Below are 20,029 nucleotides of genomic sequence, written 5' to 3' on the forward strand. Positions count from 1 at the left end.
CTGAAAGGAGAAGAAAGCAGCATGATGAAGGGTCAGCCAATCTCACGCCTTATACAGAGCCACAAGGGGGCAAAATGAGGAGACAGCCAATCCCACGCCTTATACAGAGCCACAAGGGGGCAAAATGAGGAGACAGCCAATCATACTCCTTATACAGAGCTACACGGGGGCAAAATGAGGAGACAGCCAATCCCACGCCTTATACAGAGCTACACGGGGGCAAAATGAGGAGACAGCCAATCACACTCCTTATACAGAGCCACAAGGGGGCAAAATGAGGAGACAGCCAATCACACTCCTTATACAGAGCCACAAGGGGGCAAAATGAGGAGACAGCCAATCCCACGCCTTATACAGAGCCACACAGGGGCAAAATGAGGAGACAGCCAATCTCACGCCTTATACAGAGCCACACGGGGGCAAAATGAGGAGACAGCCAATCACACTCCTTATACAGAGCCACCCAGGGGCAAAATGAGGAGACAGCCAATCACACTCCTTATACAGAGCCACACGGGGGCAAAATGAGGAGACAGCCAATCACACTCCTTATACAGAGCCACACGGGGGCAAAATGAGGAGACAGCCAATCACACTCCTTATACAGAGCCACCCAGGGGCAAAATGAGGAGACAGCCAATCACACGCCTTATACAGAGCCACAAGGGGGCAAAATGAGGAGACAGCCAATCACACTCCTTATACAGAGCCACACGGGGGCAAAATGAGGAGACAGCCAATCACACGCCTTATACAGAGCTACACGGGGGCAAAATGAGGAGACAGCCAATCCCACGCCTTATACAGAGGCACAAGGGGGCAAAATGAGGAGACAGCCAATCACACTCCTTATACAGAGCCACAAGGGGGCAAAATGAGGAGACAGCCAATCACACTCCTTATACAGAGCCACAAGGGGGCAAAATGAGGAGACAGCCAATCACACTCCTTATACAGAGCCACAAGGGGGCAAAATGAGGAGACAGCCAATCCCACGCCTTATACAGAGCCACAAGGGGGCAAAATGAGGAGACAGCCAATCCCACGCCTTATACAGAGCTACACGGGGGCAAAATGAGGAGACAGCCAATCACACTCCTTATACAGAGCCACAAGGGGGCAAAATGAGGAGACAGCCAATCACACTCCTTATACAGAGCCACACGGGGGCAAAATGAGGAGACAGCCAATCCCACGCCTTATACAGAGCCACAAGGGGGCAAAATGAGGAGACAGCCAATCCCACGCCTTATACAGAGCTACACGGGGGCAAAATGAGGAGACACCAATCCCACGCCTTATACAGAGCCACCCAGGGGCAAAATGAGGAGACAGCCAATCCCACGCCTTATACAGAGCCACCCAGGGGCAAAATGAGGAGACAGCCAATCCCACTCCTTATACAGAGCTACACGGGGGCAAAATGAGGAGACAGCCAATCCCACTCCTTATACAGAGCTACACGGGGGCAAAATGAGGAGACAGCCAATCCCACGCCTTATACAGAGCTACACGGGGACAAAATGAGGAGACAGCCAATCCCACTCCTTATACAGAGCTACACGGGGGCAAAATGAGGAGACAGCCAATCACACTCCTTATACAGAGCTACACGGGGGCAAAATGAGGAGACAGCCAATCACACTCCTTATACAGAGCCACAAGGGGGCAAAATGAGGAGACAGCCAATCACACTCCTTATACAGAGCCACAAGGGGGCAAAATGAGGAGACAGCCAATCACACTCCTTATACAGAGCCACAAGGGGGCAAAATGAGGAGACAGCCAATCACACGCCTTATACAGAGCTACACGGGGGCAAAATGAGGAGACAGCCAATCACACTCCTTATACAGAGCCACACGGGGGCAAAATGAGGAGACAGCCAATCCCACGCCTTATACAGAGCCACCCAGGGGCAAAATGAGGAGACAGCCAATCCCAAGCCTTATACAGAGCCACACGGGGGCAAAATGAGGAGACAGCCAATCCCACGCCTTATACAGAGCCACACGGGGGCAAAATGAGGAGACAGCCAATCACACTCCTTATACAGAGCCACACGGGGGCAAAATGAGAAGACAGCCAATCACACTCCTTATACAGAGCCACACGGGGCAAAATGAGGAGACAGCCAATCCCACGCCTTATACAGAGCCACACGGGGGCAAAATGAGGAGACAGCCAATCCCACGCCTTATACAGAGCTACACGGGGGCAAAATGAGGAGACAGCCAATCTCACGCCTTATACAGAGCTACACGGGGGCAAAATGAGGAGACAGCCAATCCCACGCCTTATACAGAGCTACACGGGGGCAAAATGAGGAGACAGCCAATCCCACGCCTTATACAGAGCCACAAGGGGGCAAAATGAGGAGACAGCCAATCCCATGCCTTATACAGAGCCACACGGGGGCAAAATGAGGAGACAGCCAATCACACTCCTTATACAGAGCCACAAGGGGGCAAAATGAGGAGACAGCCAATCACACTCCTTATACAGAGCCACAAGGGGGCAAAATGAGGAGACAGCCAATCCCACACCTTATACAGAGCCACACAGGGGCAAAATGAGGAGACAGCCAATCACACTCCTTATACAGAGCCACAAGGGGGCAAAATGAGGAGACAGCCAATCACACTCCTTATACAGAGCCACACGGGGGCAAAATGAGGAGACAGCCAATCTCACGCCTTATACAGAGCCACAAGGGGGCAAAATGAGGAGACAGCCAATCACACTCCTTATACAGAGCCACACGGGGCAAAATGAGGAGACAGCCAATCCCACGCCTTATACAGAGCCACACGGGGGCAAAATGAGGAGACAGCCAATCACACTCCTTATACAGAGCCACAAGGAGGCAAAATGAGGAGACAGCCAATCACACTCCTTATACAGAGCCACAAGGGGGCAAAATGAGGAGACAGCCAATCTCACGCCTTATACAGAGCCACACAGGGGCAAAATGAGGAGACAGCCAATCACACTCCTTATACAGAGCTACACGGGGGCAAAATGAGGAGACAGCCAATCCCACGCCTTATACAGAGCTACACGGGGGCAAAATGAGGAGACAGCCAATCTCACTCCTTATACAGAGCCACACGGGGGCAAAATGAGGAGACAGCCAATCTCACGCCTTATACAGAGCTACACGGGGGCAAAATGAGGAGACAGCCAATCTCACTCCTTATACAGAGCCACACAGGGGCAAAATGAGGAGACAGCCAATCTCACGCCTTATACAGAGCCACACGGGGGCAAAATGAGGAGACAGCCAATCTCACGCCTTATACAGAGCCACACGGGGGCAAAATGAGGAGACAGCCAATCACACTCCTTATACAGAGCCACCCAGGGGCAAAATGAGGAGACAGCCAATCTCACGCCTTATACAGAGCCACACGGGGGCAAAATGAGGAGACAGCCAATCACACTCCTTATACAGAGCCACACGGGGGCAAAATGAGGAGACAGCCAATCCCACGCCTTATACAGAGCCACACAGGGGCAAAATGAGGAGACAGCCAATCACACTCCTTATACAGAGCTACACGGGGGCAAAATGAGGAGACAGCCAATCCCACGCCTTATACAGAGCTACACGGGGGCAAAATGAGGAGACAGCCAATCACACTCCTTATACAGAGCTACACGGGGGCAAAATGAGGAGACAGCCAATCACACTCCTTATACAGAGCCACCCAGGGGCAAAATGAGGAGACAGCCAATCCCACGCCTTATACAGAGCCACAAGGGGGCAAAATGAGGAGACAGCCAATCACACTCCTTATACAGAGCCACCCAGGGGCAAAATGAGGAGACAGCCAATCCCACGCCTTATACAGAGCCACACGGGGGCAAAATGAGGAGACAGCCAATCACACTCCTTATACAGAGCCACCCAGGGGCAAAATGAGGAGACAGCCAATCACACTCCTTATACAGAGCTACACAGGGGCAAAATGAGGAGACAGCCAATCACACTCCTTATACAGAGCCACCCAGGGGCAAAATGAGGAGACAGCCAATCACACTCCTTATACAGAGCCACACGGGGGCAAAATGAGGAGACAGCCAATCACACTCCTTATACAGAGCCACCCAGGGGCAAAATGAGGAGACAGCCAATCCCACGCCTTATACAGAGCCACACGGGGGCAAAATGAGGAGACAGCCAATCACACGCCTTATACAGAGCTACACGGGGGCAAAATGAGGAGACAGCCAATCACACGCCTTATACAGAGCCACACGGGGGCAAAATGAGGAGACAGCCAATCACACTCCTTATACAGAGCCACCCAGGGGCAAAATGAGGAGACAGCCAATCACACTCCTTATACAGAGCTACACAGGGGCAAAATGAGGAGACAGCCAATCACACTCCTTATACAGAGCCACCCAGGGGCAAAATGAGGAGACAGCCAATCCCACGCCTTATACAGAGCCACACGGGGGCAAAATGAGGAGACAGCCAATCACACGCCTTATACAGAGCTACACGGGGGCAAAATGAGGAGACAGCCAATCACACGCCTTATACAGAGCCACACGGGGGCAAAATGAGGAGACAGCCAATCACACTCCTTATACAGAGCCACCCAGGGGCAAAATGAGGAGACAGCCAATCACACTCCTTATACAGAGCCACACGGGGGCAAAGTGAGGAGACAGCCAATCACACTCCTTATACAGAGCCACACGGGGGCAAAATGAGGAGACAGCCAATCACACTCCTTATACAGAGCCACACGGGGGCAAAATGAGGAGACAGCCAATCACACTCCTTATACAGAGCCACACGGGGGCAAAATGAGGAGACAGCCAATCACACGCCTTATACAGAGCCACCCAGGGGCAAAATGAGGAGACAGCCAATCCCACGCCTTATACAGAGCCACACGGGGGCAAAATGAGGAGACAGCCAATCACACTCCTTATACAGAGCCACACGGGGGCAAAATGAGGAGACAGCCAATCCCACGCCTTATACAGAGCCACAAGGGGGCAAAATGAGGAGACAGCCAATCACACTCCTTAAACAGAGCCACCCAGGGGCAAAATGAGGAGACAGCCAATCCCACGCCTTATACAGAGCCACACGGGGGCAAAATGAGGAGACAGCCAATCACACTCCTTATACAGAGCCACCCAGGGGCAAAATGAGGAGACAGCCAATCACACTCCTTATACAGAGCTACACAGGGGCAAAATGAGGAGACAGCCAATCACACTCCTTATACAGAGCCACCCAGGGGCAAAATGAGGAGACAGCCAATCACACTCCTTATACAGAGCCACCCAGGGGCAAAATGAGGAGACAGCCAATCACACGCCTTATACAGAGCTACACGGGGGCAAAATGAGGAGACAGCCAATCACACGCCTTATACAGAGCCACACGGGGGCAAAATGAGGAGACAGCCAATCACACGCCTTATACAGAGCCACACGGGGGCAAAATGAGGAGACAGCCAATCACACTCCTTATACAGAGCTACACAGGGGCAAAATGAGGAGACAGCCAATCACACTCCTTATACAGAGCTACACGGGGGCAAAATGAGGAGACAGCCAATCACACTCCTTATACAGAGCCACCCGGGGGCAAAATGAGGAGACAGCCAATCCCACGCCTTATACAGAGCCACACGGGGGCAAAATGAGGAGACAGCCAATCACACGCCTTATACAGAGCTACACGGGGGCAAAATGAGGAGACAGCCAATCACACGCCTTATACAGAGCCACACGGGGGCAAAGTGATGAGACAGCCAATCACACTCCTTATACAGAGCCACACGGGGGCAAAATGAGGAGACAGCCAATCACACTCCTTATACAGAGCCACACGGGGGCAAAATGAGGAGACAGCCAATCACACTCCTTATACAGAGCCACACGGGGGCAAAATGAGGAGACAGCCAATCACACTCCTTATACAGAGCCACACGGGGGCAAAATGAGGAGACAGCCAATCACACTCCTTATACAGAGCCACACGGGGGCAAAGTGAGGAGACAGCCAATCACACTCCTTATACAGAGCCACACGGGGGCAAAATGAGGAGACAGCCAATCACACTCCTTATACAGAGCCACCCAGGGGCAAAATGAGGAGACAGCCAATCACACTCCTTATACAGAGCCACACGGGGGCAAAGTGAGGAGACAGCCAATCACACTCCTTATACAGAGCCACACGGGGGCAAAATGAGGAGACAGCCAATCACACTCCTTATACAGAGCCACACGGGGGCAAAATGAGGAGACAGCCAATCACACGCCTTATACAGAGCCACCCAGGGGCAAAATGAGGAGACAGCCAATCACACTCCTTATACAGAGCCACACGGGGGCAAAATGAGGAGACAGCCAATCACACTCCTTATACAGAGCCACAAGGGGGCAAAATGAGGAGACAGCCAATCACACTCCTTATACAGAGCCACACGGGGGCAAAATGAGGAGACAGCCAATCCCACGCCTTATACAGAGCTACACGGGGGCAAAATGAGGAGACAGCCAATCCCACGCCTTATACAGAGCCACCCAGGGGCAAAATGAGGAGACAGCCAATCCCACGCCTTATACAGAGCCACACGGGGGCAAAATGAGGAGACAGCCAATCACACGCCTTATACAGAGCCACCCAGGGGCAAAATGAGGAGACAGCCAATCACACGCCTTATACAGAGCCACCCAGGGGCAAAATGAGGAGACAGCCAATCACACTCCTTATACAGAGCCACGCAGTGGCAAAATGAGGAGACAGCCAATCACACTCCTTATACAGAGCCACACGGGGGCAAAATGAGGAGACAGCCAATCACACTCCTTATACAGAGCCACACGGGGGCAAAATGAGGAGACAGCCAATCACACTCCTTATACAGAGCCACCCAGGGGCAAAATGAGGAGACAGCCAATCCCACGCCTTATACAGAGCTACACGGGGGCAAAATGAGGAGACAGCCAATCCCACGCCTTATACAGAGCCACACGGGGGCAAAATGAGGAGACAGCCAATCCCACGCCTTATACAGAGCTACACGGGGGCAAAATGAGGAGACAGCCAATCCCACGCCTTATACAGAGCCACACGGGGGCAAAATGAGGAGACAGCCAATCCCACGCCTTATACAGAGCTACACGGGGGCAAAATGAGGAGACAGCCAATCACACTCCTTATACAGAGCCACACGGGGGCAAAATGAGGAGACAGCCAATCACACTCCTTATACAGAGCCACACGGGGGCAAAATGAGGAGACAGGCAATCCCACGCCTTATACAGAGCTACACAGGGGCAAAATGAGGAGACAGCCAATCTCACACCTTATACAGAGCCACAAGGGGGCAAAATGAGGAGACAGCCAATCACACTCCTTATACAGAGCCACACGGGGGCAAAATGAGGAGACAGCCAATCACACGCCTTATACAGAGCCACCCAGGGGCAAAATGAGGAGACAGCCAATCACACTCCTTATACAGAGCCACACGGGGGCAAAATGAGGAGACAGCCAATCACACTCCTTATACAGAGCCACCCAGGGGCAAAATGAGGAGACAGCCAATCACACTCCTTATACAGAGCCACACGGGGGCAAAATGAGGAGACAGCCAATCACACTCCTTATACAGAGCCACACGGGGGCAAAATGAGGAGACAGCCAATCACACGCCTTATACAGAGCCACACGGGGGCAAAATGAGGAGACAGCCAATCACACTCCTTATACAGAGCCACACGGGGGCAAAATGAGGAGACAGCCAATCACACTCCTTATACAGAGCCACCCGGGGGCAAAATGAGGAGACAGCCAATCCCACGCCTTATACAGAGCCACACGGGGGCAAAATGAGGAGACAGCCAATCACACTCCTTATACAGAGCCACACAGGGGCAAAATGAGGAGACAGCCAATCACACTCCTTATACAGAGCTACACAGGGGCAAAATGAGGAGACAGCCAATCACACTCCTTATACAGAGCCACCCGGGGGCAAAATGAGGAGACAGCCAATCCCACGCCTTATACAGAGCCACACGGGGGCAAAATGAGGAGACAGCCAATCACACGCCTTATACAGAGCTACACGGGGGCAAAATGAGGAGACAGCCAATCACACGCCTTATACAGAGCCACACGGGGGCAAAGTGATGAGACAGCCAATCACACTCCTTATACAGAGCCACACGGGGGCAAAATGAGGAGACAGCCAATCACACTCCTTATACAGAGCCACACGGGGGCAAAATGAGGAGACAGCCAATCACACTCCTTATACAGAGCCACACGGGGGCAAAATGAGGAGACAGCCAATCACACTCCTTATACAGAGCCACACGGGGGCAAAATGAGGAGACAGCCAATCACACTCCTTATACAGAGCCACACGGGGGCAAAGTGAGGAGACAGCCAATCACACTCCTTATACAGAGCCACACGGGGGCAAAATGAGGAGACAGCCAATCACACTCCTTATACAGAGCCACCCAGGGGCAAAATGAGGAGACAGCCAATCACACTCCTTATACAGAGCCACACGGGGGCAAAGTGAGGAGACAGCCAATCACACTCCTTATACAGAGCCACACGGGGGCAAAATGAGGAGACAGCCAATCACACTCCTTATACAGAGCCACACGGGGGCAAAATGAGGAGACAGCCAATCACACGCCTTATACAGAGCCACCCAGGGGCAAAATGAGGAGACAGCCAATCACACTCCTTATACAGAGCCACACGGGGGCAAAATGAGGAGACAGCCAATCACACTCCTTATACAGAGCCACAAGGGGGCAAAATGAGGAGACAGCCAATCACACTCCTTATACAGAGCCACACGGGGGCAAAATGAGGAGACAGCCAATCACACGCCTTATACAGAGCTACACGGGGGCAAAATGAGGAGACAGCCAATCCCACGCCTTATACAGAGCCACCCAGGGGCAAAATGAGGAGACAGCCAATCCCACGCCTTATACAGAGCCACACGGGGGCAAAATGAGGAGACAGCCAATCACACGCCTTATACAGAGCCACCCAGGGGCAAAATGAGGAGACAGCCAATCACACTCCTTATACAGAGCCACCCAGGGGCAAAATGAGGAGACAGCCAATCACACTCCTTATACAGAGCCACGCAGTGGCAAAATGAGGAGACAGCCAATCACACTCCTTATACAGAGCCACACGGGGGCAAAATGAGGAGACAGCCAATCACACTCCTTATACAGAGCCACACGGGGGCAAAATGAGGAGACAGCCAATCACACTCCTTATACAGAGCCACCCAGGGGCAAAATGAGGAGACAGCCAATCCCACGCCTTATACAGAGCCACACGGGGGCAAAATGAGGAGACAGCCAATCCCACGCCTTATACAGAGCTACACGGGGGCAAAATGAGGAGACAGCCAATCCCACGCCTTATACAGAGCTACACGGGGGCAAAATGAGGAGACAGCCAATCCCACGCCTTATACAGAGCCACACGGGGGCAAAATGAGGAGACAGCCAATCCCACGCCTTATACAGAGCTACACGGGGGCAAAATGAGGAGACAGCCAATCACACTCCTTATACAGAGCCACACGGGGGCAAAATGAGGAGACAGCCAATCACACTCCTTATACAGAGCCACACGGGGGCAAAATGAGGAGACAGGCAATCCCACGCCTTATACAGAGCTACACAGGGGCAAAATGAGGAGACAGCCAATCTCACACCTTATACAGAGCCACAAGGGGGCAAAATGAGGAGACAGCCAATCACACTCCTTATACAGAGCCACACGGGGGCAAAATGAGGAGACAGCCAATCACACGCCTTATACAGAGCCACCCAGGGGCAAAATGAGGAGACAGCCAATCACACTCCTTATACAGAGCCACACGGGGGCAAAATGAGGAGACAGCCAATCACACTCCTTATACAGAGCCACCCAGGGGCAAAATGAGGAGACAGCCAATCACACTCCTTATACAGAGCCACACGGGGGCAAAATGAGGAGACAGCCAATCACACTCCTTATACAGAGCCACACGGGGGCAAAATGAGGAGACAGCCAATCACACGCCTTATACAGAGCCACACGGGGGCAAAATGAGGAGACAGCCAATCACACTCCTTATACAGAGCCACACGGGGGCAAAATGAGGAGACAGCCAATCACACTCCTTATACAGAGCCACACGGGGGCAAAATGAGGAGACAGCCAATCCCACGCCTTATACAGAGCCACACGGGGGCAAAATGAGGAGACAGCCAATCACACTCCTTATACAGAGCCACACAGGGGCAAAATGAGGAGACAGCCAATCACACTCCTTATACAGAGCTACACAGGGGCAAAATGAGGAGACAGCCAATCACACTCCTTATACAGAGCCACACAGGGGCAAAATGAGGAGACAGCCAATCACACTCCTTATACAGAGCTACACGGGGGCAAAATGAGGAGACAGCCAATCACACTCCTTATACAGAGCCACACGGGGGCAAAATGAAGAGAAAGCCAATCCCATGGCCTATGCTGAAGCATTGAAAAATAAGGTGATGGGGCATCCACTCTCAAGACCTACACCAAGCTTGTGTATGTCTGGGTTGGCATGTTGTCCTATGTTGGCGTGGTATCTTGCGTGTATTTCCATATTGGCATTGTGTCCCTTGTGTATATCTGTGTTGATGCAGTAACCTGTGTACTCATATTTATGTGCAGTCAATGGAGTGAGTGTCGCAAAACTAGAATGTTTTTATTATTATTATAATTCATTTATGTAGCGCTACAAGGTGTACACGGCACTGTTCAGACAGTCCCTGCTCCATGGAGCTCACAATCTAGCCAAGTCACACAGACAAAACAATTAAGAGGTTCTGGGAGCTCAGTGTGCGGTTCAGGAACGTGAATATTATCCAAAGTGCTTTAAAAGCAGGCCATGCTGAGGCCTTGTGCTGTTCGCTGAGATCTGAACAAGCCCAGGCTGCAGGCAGGAAGCTGAGACCACACAGCGAGCTGCTGCTTTTTCATTACTGCAGGGGAAGGAGTCTGAAGCTGCAGGAAGTGCAGCCAGGGCAACAGACGGAGACAGAGAACAAGGTGGGGAGAAAGAGCAGAGCGGAAACTACCAGCTAGTAATTAGAGCAAGAAGCAAGGACATCACCTGTGCCAGAAACAGCTTTATCTTAGGACACCCACATCTCTCTAAATAAAAACAACTACTGAACAGAGAGAAATTTCCAGCGCTTATTCATAGCCATCTTTTCTGCCTTTTCCTCATTCTCTCTGCCCTCTCCCCAAAAACCTGGTTTTGGAGGGGCTCCAGTCTGCTTCCCTCACTGACCTGTGCGCAGGGTCATGGCACAGAGGGGGGAGGGCTGCCAAGAGATGGTGCAGGTTGCAGAAATGGAGCCACTATGTGGAAAAGGGGTCTCAGAGCATTCCAGTCACCTGAGGCAGCTGTGTCACAATCCTGTCCCTGCGGACTGGGGGGAGCACGCTCATCTTCCACAGCTAGGGAGCCTGCAAAGAGACAAGGAGGGTAAGTACTTGCATGAGACAGAGACACAGAACCCCTCTCGTCTGTCCAATTCCCTTCCCGGCACAGTACCACGAAGCACTGATCTCCGGCCTTCCCTTCTCTCCAGCTTTTCTGGGAAGAAATATCTCCTGATGTTATATCCCCACTAGCCTCATACCGTGACCACTTCCTTTCCACATAATGCGTTCTGTGCATTAGTTCTACCTTTCAGGTCTCCGAATGCCTCTATTGTATCCTCTCCTCAAGTTTCATCTCACAGGGCTTTTGCTGCCCCTACTCTGTCTGTATCTTTCCATAACTGAACCTGAGTCTAGGTGAGGTCTCGCTCATGATTCGTACAGAACTGTTACCATGGCCTTTTTATCCTGGTTAGACCTCTCTTCATGGGCACCGGCTCTGCCTACTGCCTGCTCTCCCTGTTTCGCCACCCTAAGGTCAGCAGATACCATGACCCTGGAGTGCACAGGAAACTCCCACCTGATCAGGAGGGCATCATTTCATCTGTGAGTCTCCACTTAATTATAATGATGTCATCCATTCTCTTTCTGTCTCTGGCTTCGCTGGCACCCAGTCATTAACTTCTGCTTTTCTCAGGTTTCTATTCAATGTTTTCCCATTTTTATTTAGATTGTTATATTTCCCTTCATTTTTTTCCACCATTGTTGTTATTATTTATTTATTTATGCATTCAAAGTATTTATATACCATTGTTCAGATAAAAATCACAGCGGTTTACAATAAATAAAATAAAAACAGAACCAGAAAGAAATTACAAAAAACACTGGCATAATAAATATAAGATAATACATCAAAATAAATAAAAATGAAATAAAGATACAATTTTAGAATCAATCTTATGAAATATTTAAAGTTAAAATAATCATACAAGGAGCATAAAATAAATAGAATAGACTGCCTCAGTAGTATTCCAGTTACAGGCCTGTAAAAGAGGGTAGAATCAGCCTTTAAGCCTTTTCTTCATAGGCCAGTTTAAAAAGCCAGGTTTTCAGGCTTCAATTAGATGTGCCAAATGAACTGATGGAATTGTTAGTAATCCCTTGTTTGCCGATCTTAGATCACATTGTGGAGTGTGCAAATGAATAATGGAGTTTAACCATTCTACTTTCTCTTTATATAAAGATTTGTGAAGAAAACATAAAACTTTAAAATCTATTCTATATTTTATTGGTAACCAATGCAACGCTATAAGAGTTGGAGTGATATGTTCATATTTATTCCCTCCTATAAGAATTCTTGCCATTGCATTCTGTAGCATTCTGTAATCAAGATTAGAAAAAAATCAGTGTCTGTAATACAGAACGAAAATCATCAATGTTTAATAAGGGCTTTAAATGTTTTAGTGTATGGGGTTTATGATAGCCATCTTTAAGTTTAAGATTAATATGCTTTTTCATATTCCATTCACTATTAATTATAACTCCAAGATCTTGAGCATGATTGGATAAACCAATTTGAGTAGAGCAAATGTAAAATTAATGGGTGTAGTCAGTGAGACTTTTCTGTTAATATATAAAAGTTCAGTTTTATTGGTATTCAGACAAAGTTTCATATGATTCAACAGTTGTTGAATAGCAGACCTGTAAATTTCAACTATTTTTAATGTTTTTTTCAGTGGAGTCATTTATCGGTATTAGACATTCAACATCATCAGCATATATATATAATAGGAAATTCCTAATCCGGATAATAATTTACAGAGCAGCAACATGTATACATTAACAAGGGTGGCAGACAAAGACGACCCCTGAGGTTTTTATTGTATGATATGCGATTAATCAAGAAATAAATAATCCAGTGAGAAAATTGTGGTGGCTGTGTCTGGCATCATGTGTGTGTGTGTTGGGGGGGGGAGCTCAGCCTCAGTAAGCCCCTCTCCTATCCCAGCCTGTAAAGCTCTGGATAATGTCTGCCTTACTTGGCTGCGTTTGCCTACTTTGGATGATGATTATGAAATGAGGACTGAGTGCACGAGGGATGAAGTGGGGGCCAGGGATCACCTCACATTCTGATCCAGCCCTGGTTCTGTCCCGGTGCAAGTACAGATTGACTTTTCTAGGGAAATGAATGGAAAAATTATATATGCAACAGACAAAACCAGGACTGGAGTGAAGTGGCAGCCCTATAGGAAGGGGGGTGGGTGGGGGTCCTCAGTTCTACAACTGACCATGGAAAGCAAAGGACTGTCAGGTGACACTGGCCTGGGGCTGGCAGCACAAGTGCTGATGAAGGCCCATGGGAAGTCCAGCTCCAAGACCACTCCCAGTAATATGGAAGTGAGGGGCACTAAAGCAGCATCTCATCAGCAAGAAATGTGAACAAACTGGGCTGGGTGAGGGAAGCTCAAAGGGAAAGCGTGAAATATTCCAGGACAATTTCCAGAAACTTCCACAGAGGGACAGCCTGGTTGTGTCTCATTCTGTAATAATTATTAACAAGTTATGTAGCCTGTGTGATGAAAGTGACCTCTTGTATTAATGCACTGAAATCCTTGCTGCTCCCTCCTCTTCCACCAGTTCAGAGCTAGACTTGGCCTGAATCTGACTTTCCCATCAACAAATTAAAAATAGCAGAAATAAAAGCGCATTGCTTGTGTGATGGAATGACCCAATTTCCCCCCCTTTAAACCTGTGCAGGACAAGGCATTTAGCCGGGTCCACCTTAACTCCCATAGTGGGAGAGAGCTCTATGAGCAGGACCCTGCTGGACAGGAAGAGCTCTGTTGGAAAGATCCTGCTGGGACTTTAAGAATGTGAGCCCAGCTGGGATCAGGAGGCCCCAGCGTCTCCAGCTGTAGGAGCTCCTGTCCCTCTCTGCTGATGGTTTGTCAATACACTGACCTGAGGTAAGGCAGTCTACTGTAATATTGTTTGCTGTTATAATAATAAAACTTGAAATTGCATTTCAAAAGTGTAGTTTTTTGCTCCAACCCTAGGTGATTTGCTCAATCATCCTCACATATGGTGTCAGAGGTAGGATTTGTTCTAAGTTTGGCACAGAAAAAAAAACAAAAACAGGCTCCAGAGGAGGACTGTGAATTAAAATTTGTTCTGGGGCCTACCAAAGAAAAGTTTGGAGACAAGCAGTGCTGTAGTGTGCACTAGAGCACTGAAGTACAGTACCTGAATGTAAACCGATGTGATATCTCAGATCGAATGTCGGTATATAAAAAATAATAAATAAATAAAGCCTGCTGGCTCAAAGAGGAGCACAGAAAAAAAAAGAGTGTAACTGCCTTTAGCGCAGAGAGTAGTCTGTGGGGCATGGAAGGAAGCAGGTTTAGGCTTTTCAGCAGACAAAAGAGACAAGTTCTGGCTGGAGATAGAACTTTAATACTCAGTGAAGTTAGTGCTGGTGAGGCAGGATTTTTTTTTTTTTTTACTTTTGAAGAGAAAAAAAGCTAAAGAGAGAAAGAAAAGCAGTTGTGCATTGTGGTTTGAACAGGGCATGGCCCGGGCAAAAAGTGAAACTGCTAGTAGGTGCACAGGGTGTAGCCTCCAGCAGTAAGCAGGCTTTGCACGAAGCACCAAAATTTAGCTGAGTGGTAGCATGATGGGACTATTGAAAATATTGTTTTTTACGTTACGTTATGCTTTACACTCCTTGTTATTTGTAAACCGGGTTGATGTGATGCCTATCATGAAACTCGGTATAACAAAAACAATAAATAAAATAAAAAAATAAATAAAATAAAATATGCATGCACTGACACAAAGCCTCCTAGAAGGGCAGTTTTATGAGAGCTGCATAAAGCACCAGCTTTCCTGCAGTAAGAATAAAAAGAACCATGAAGCAGACAGGGCATGTATAACTACCAGTCTGGCTAAAGTAAAACCAGAGCTGGGCTCAGTGCAGCTGGAAACAGCGAGAGTACCACAACTACCCAAGTCAGCTGTCTGCTCTAACCTGAAAAGGGACATTGCTTCAGAGGAAGCTGGAAGTAGCAAGGGAGCTGACATCAGACCGGATCCTGACTGGCAAGAACCCACAGAGAAGCAGGCAATGGACAAGAGAGTGCCATGAGGAACCCGATGGTCTGGGAAGCACACTGGACACAGGTTACTGCCTGCCTGACAGACATAAAGAGGGAAGCAGAGGCTGCACCATAGCTGACTGAATCACCTGTCTGCAGCTCGACCATTCAGGGGGACTTATCTCCAGAGAGAGCCGAAAGCAGCAATGGGGCTGAAGCCAAAAGAGACCTTGAGTGGTGAAAGCCTGCTGAGGAGAGTACCACAGGGCAGGAGGAGTGCTGGAGGAATGATCCTGCAGTGACTGAGTTGGAGAAACCAGAAAGCTCATGGTGGAGCTTCATAGCCTAGCCTGGAGAAGGCAACACAGACTACTCAGAAAGGGGCAATACTGAATGGGCTGCTGGATGCAGCACTGATTGACCTATGGGAGGCAATGCAGAGGATGCAGGTGCTGTAGAGAGTCCGGACAGAGGCGCTGTCATGGGGGCCAGATTCAGGTGCTACAGTGAGACCCAAGAGAGGCAGCTTGAAGGAGCACGAGAAAGGCGCTGCCAAGAGGCTAGAAGAAAGTGCCGCAAGAAAACAAGATAGAGGTGCTGCCGTGGACAGCCCAGAGAGAGGCGCTGCAGAGAGCCCAGAGAGAGATGCCATGGAGGCCCCAGTAAGAAGGGCTGCCGAGAAGCTGAGGCGAGGCACTATAGACAGACCAGAGGGCGCTAAGAGGAATGCCGGAGAGGAGGCACCAGACCCTGGAGAGTACCCACAACTGGTACCAAAGGAACCACCATGTGAGGTACCACAGCCAGTCTAAAGAGTCCAGCTGAGGCAGAATTGGAACCCGGAGCCAGCAAGGGACTCAATTAAAGGACTGGGGGAGCAAACTGGGCAACCCTAATAGGTGGGTATGAGCATGACCCTAGAACCCCAAGCCTAGCTGATGGGAGGCCAAAGGAAGGGGAATGGGGATGTGAGGCACTTTCCTGGATAGGATCTAGGGGGAGCGAAAAAGCTCGGACCAACGGGTCCAAGCTGGGGGTGGTATGTGATGGAATGACCCTATTCTTCCCCTTTAAAACTGTGCAGGTTCAGGCATTTAACTTGGTCTACCTTAAATCCCAGAGAGGGAGAGAGCTCTATGGGTGAAACCCTGCTGGGAGGTTAAGAATGTGAGCCTAACTGGGATCAGGCAGCCCAAATCTCCAAGAGTAGGAGCTCCTGTCTTCTCTGCTGAAGGTTTGCGATTACACTGTCCTGAGGTAAGGCAGTCTACAGTAATATTGTTTGCTGTTTTAATAACAAAATCCTAGGTGATTTGCTTGGTCATCCTTGCATCCTGTTTCAGGAGAGCCTATAGCAACATGGCAAGACTAGAACAAATCTAATGTTCACCAAGGCAACCCTCAATCAGTCCCAGAGAACAGACTCCCACGCCAACACCGCAGCGCTTACTGGGCTACTGCCCCAGAGGCTTCGCCATGCTCCTGCCTTAGCAGCGCAACTGGGAACCTCAACAAGGCCAGGGCTGACTGGAGCCACAGCCAACCGCAAAGGCTTCAGAGCCTCTCTCTGGCATGAAAGGGCCTGTGCGGGAAATCACTCCCAGCTAGGTTTTATTCTTCAGCACGTGCAAATGATAGAAAGCAAACAGCCATGCCTTCTGAGCAGTATCAGCAAAAAGGTTTTAGAAGAACTTAGCTGGAAATGCAACATTATCTTCAATGCTCCCTTTCTCTTCTGATCTAAATCTTCACATATGGTGATGGGAGCTGAAGACTACCAAGTCCAAGCTTTCAGCTTTTCTGTGTCAGATCTTACAAGCAGGGTCAGAGCTAGGGCGTACCTGGATGGGGTCACCAGGGAAGAGGACATACACTTGGCTGCAGAAGGCAGTGCCAGACCTCTGCAGTATTCTGCCAAGTAAAGGCCCCAGGCAACATGCTGGGCTGAGAATGCCTGACCCAGAAGCACACTCTAGGAGCATAACAAGACAAAAGAGCCTTTCTGTCTGTCCCATCCAAAAATTTTTCTATCCCCGGTGCATCCAACAGTCTTTCTGGGCTTAAAGTTTTGGAAAATTCCTCCTGTTAGTCTCTCCCATCATGCATCTAAATAAAGATTGGTGCTGCTGTGACACTTTTCATATAAGCATCACACTGATATACGTAAAGTATGAATACAGCACAGACAGCTGAAGAGCAGATCTTCATCAGAGCTCCGGGCAGGTGGCACACTGATATACGTAAAGTTTGAATACTGCACAGACAACTGAAGAGCAGATCTTCAACACAACACCATGCAGGCATCACATTGATATACTTAAAGTATGAATACAGCACAAAAAGCTGAAGAGCAGATCTTCATCAGAGCCCCATGCAGGCGGCACACTGATATACGTAAAGTATGAATATAGTACAGACAGCTGAAGAGCAGATCTTCATCAAAGCTCCATGCAAGCATTGTTCTGATACACTTAAAGCATGAATACAGCACAGACAACTGAAGAGCAGACCTTCATCAGAGCCCTGTGCAGGCATCTCACTGATACATTTAAAGTTTGAATACAGCATAGATAGCTGCAAAGCAGATCTTCATCAGAACCCCATGCAGGCATCTCACTGATATATGTAAAGTATGAATACAGCAGAGACAGATGAATAGCAAATCTTCATCAGAGCCCCCTGGCGTCACACTGATACATGTAAAGCATGAATACAGCACAGACAGATGAGCAGATCTTCATCAGAGCCCCGTGGCATCACACTGATACATGTAAAGCATGAATACAGCACAGACAGGTGAAAAGCAGATCTTCATCAGAGCCCCCTGGCGTCACACTGATACATGTAAAGCATGAATACAGCACAGACAGATTAACTGTAGCCTTAGGGAAAAAAGATTTCTGAAAACAAGGGCCATATTACATTCTAAAAGGTGTGAGCAATTGAAATATGTTAGGAGAGCAAAAAGAAATAACCTAGGAGTAAGGAAGAGAACCAGAAGCAGCCGAGGGCCTCAAACTTTTCCATCTCTCCAGAGGAACCGCAGGAATTCACACAGCACATTTTGTCCCTGCCCCTCCCTGTCTGCTAAACTTTTTTTTTTTTTTTTTTTTACCTTTTTCCTTCTTTCCTATTTCACGGCGTTACATCCGATCGCTCTTAGACTTTGCCGCGAACACTGAGGAGGGCGCGGGATCTCTCAGTCCCGATCCGGGCTGTAACCCAGACCTGAGCCCCCCACGCGGCTGTTAAAGCTCCTACGAATCCGGATCGCAGCCCCCCCCCCCCGAAGCCACGAGGTGCCAATTCCGCGCTTACCTTGCACTGCTGGCCAGGATCGAGCCCCCCCAGTCCGGATCGGCAGCCTCGAGCTGCCCCCCTCGGCCTCCGAAGGCAGGGAGACGCGAGGAAGGAGACAACAGGGAGAATAAGGGATGCACAGCCAGGAGAAGAGAGGGAAGCAAGCACGGAGAGAGGGGGATGGAGGAAGATCCAGAAGGAGGGAAACAAAGAGGGAGGGGGGAGGGAGAGAGCAGAAGGGAGACCCAGAGGGAGGGAGGAGGATGGAGGGGGGAGGCGGAGAGCAGGAGGGAGACTCAGGGAGAGGGAAGGCGATAGACACAGAGGGAGTGAGAGGGCGAGAGCAATGCCGAGACCCAGGGAGAGGGAAGGAGGCAGATACAGAAGGAGCGGGAGGATGAGAGCAGGCGGGAGACCCAGGGAGAGGGAAGGAGGCAGATACAGAAGGAGCGGGAGGATGAGAGCAGGCGGGAGACCCAGAGAGAGGGAAGGAGGCAGAGAGACAGATGCGAGGATGAGAGCAGGAGGGAGACCCAGAGAGAGGGAAGGAAGCAGAGAGACAGATGCCATCCCAGCACGGCTTCTCACTACTGCTTGCAGTGAATGACAGAGAACAGAGTAGTAAAAGCCTTCTGTATTAACACAGTAAATAATGGAATTCTTCCTACTTTGAGTGATTTTTAATTTGGAAAGCGATTTATAAAAGATATTAAATAAATAAAGACTAGTTGGTCTAACCAGTCTGCTCAGTTATTCCTGTCCAGCCACAGAAGTCTGAACACTTGTAGGATATCACTCCTTATCCAATGTGGTGAAAATCTTCAGAGGGATAACATAGAAACATTGAAACAGAAATGACGGCAGAAGAAGACCAAACGGCCCATCCAGTCTGCCCAGCAAGCTTCACACTTTTTTTTTTCTCATACTTATCTGCTCCTCTTGGCTCTTAGTAACCTTTTGGTTCTATTTCCCTTCCACCCCCACCATTAATGTAGAGAGCAGTGTTGGAACTGCCTCTAAGTGAAATATCTAGCTTAGTTAGGGTTAGTAACCACCGCAATAAGCAAGCTATACCCATGCTCATTTCTTTACCCAGACTAAATAATTCAGTCCTTGTTGGTTGTTGTCTGTATATAGATCCACTTTTCTTCATTCCCCCTGCTGTTGAACTAGAGAGTTAT

At 49.3% G+C, this 20,029-nt stretch overlaps 1 protein-coding gene across 3 annotated transcripts in view; it reads right to left on the reverse strand.

Moving 5' to 3' along the window:
- The window catches only part of RAB34 (RAB34, member RAS oncogene family), a 31,487-nt gene extending 12,371 nt beyond the window's left edge, over window positions 1–19,116 (reverse strand). The window contains exons 1-2 of one of the 3 annotated variants that reach the window (XM_029611853.1): window positions 18,867–19,116; window positions 11,467–11,538 (exon numbers count right to left, since the gene is read on the reverse strand). In XM_029611853.1, the coding sequence (XP_029467713.1) occupies window positions 11,467–11,520 (54 nt within the window). In that variant the 5' untranslated portion in view covers window positions 11,521–11,538; window positions 18,867–19,116. Of the gene's footprint in view, window positions 1–11,466; window positions 11,539–18,663; window positions 18,688–18,866 lie in introns of those variants that run through there. The other 2 variants (XM_029611855.1, XM_029611854.1) reach the window with 2 other exon arrangements.
- Window positions 19,117–20,029: the final 913 nt, after the last annotated feature.

This window comes from Rhinatrema bivittatum, chromosome 8 (assembly GCF_901001135.1).
Source record: "Rhinatrema bivittatum chromosome 8, aRhiBiv1.1, whole genome shotgun sequence".
NCBI classification, from domain to species: Eukaryota; Metazoa; Chordata; class Amphibia; order Gymnophiona; family Rhinatrematidae; genus Rhinatrema; species Rhinatrema bivittatum.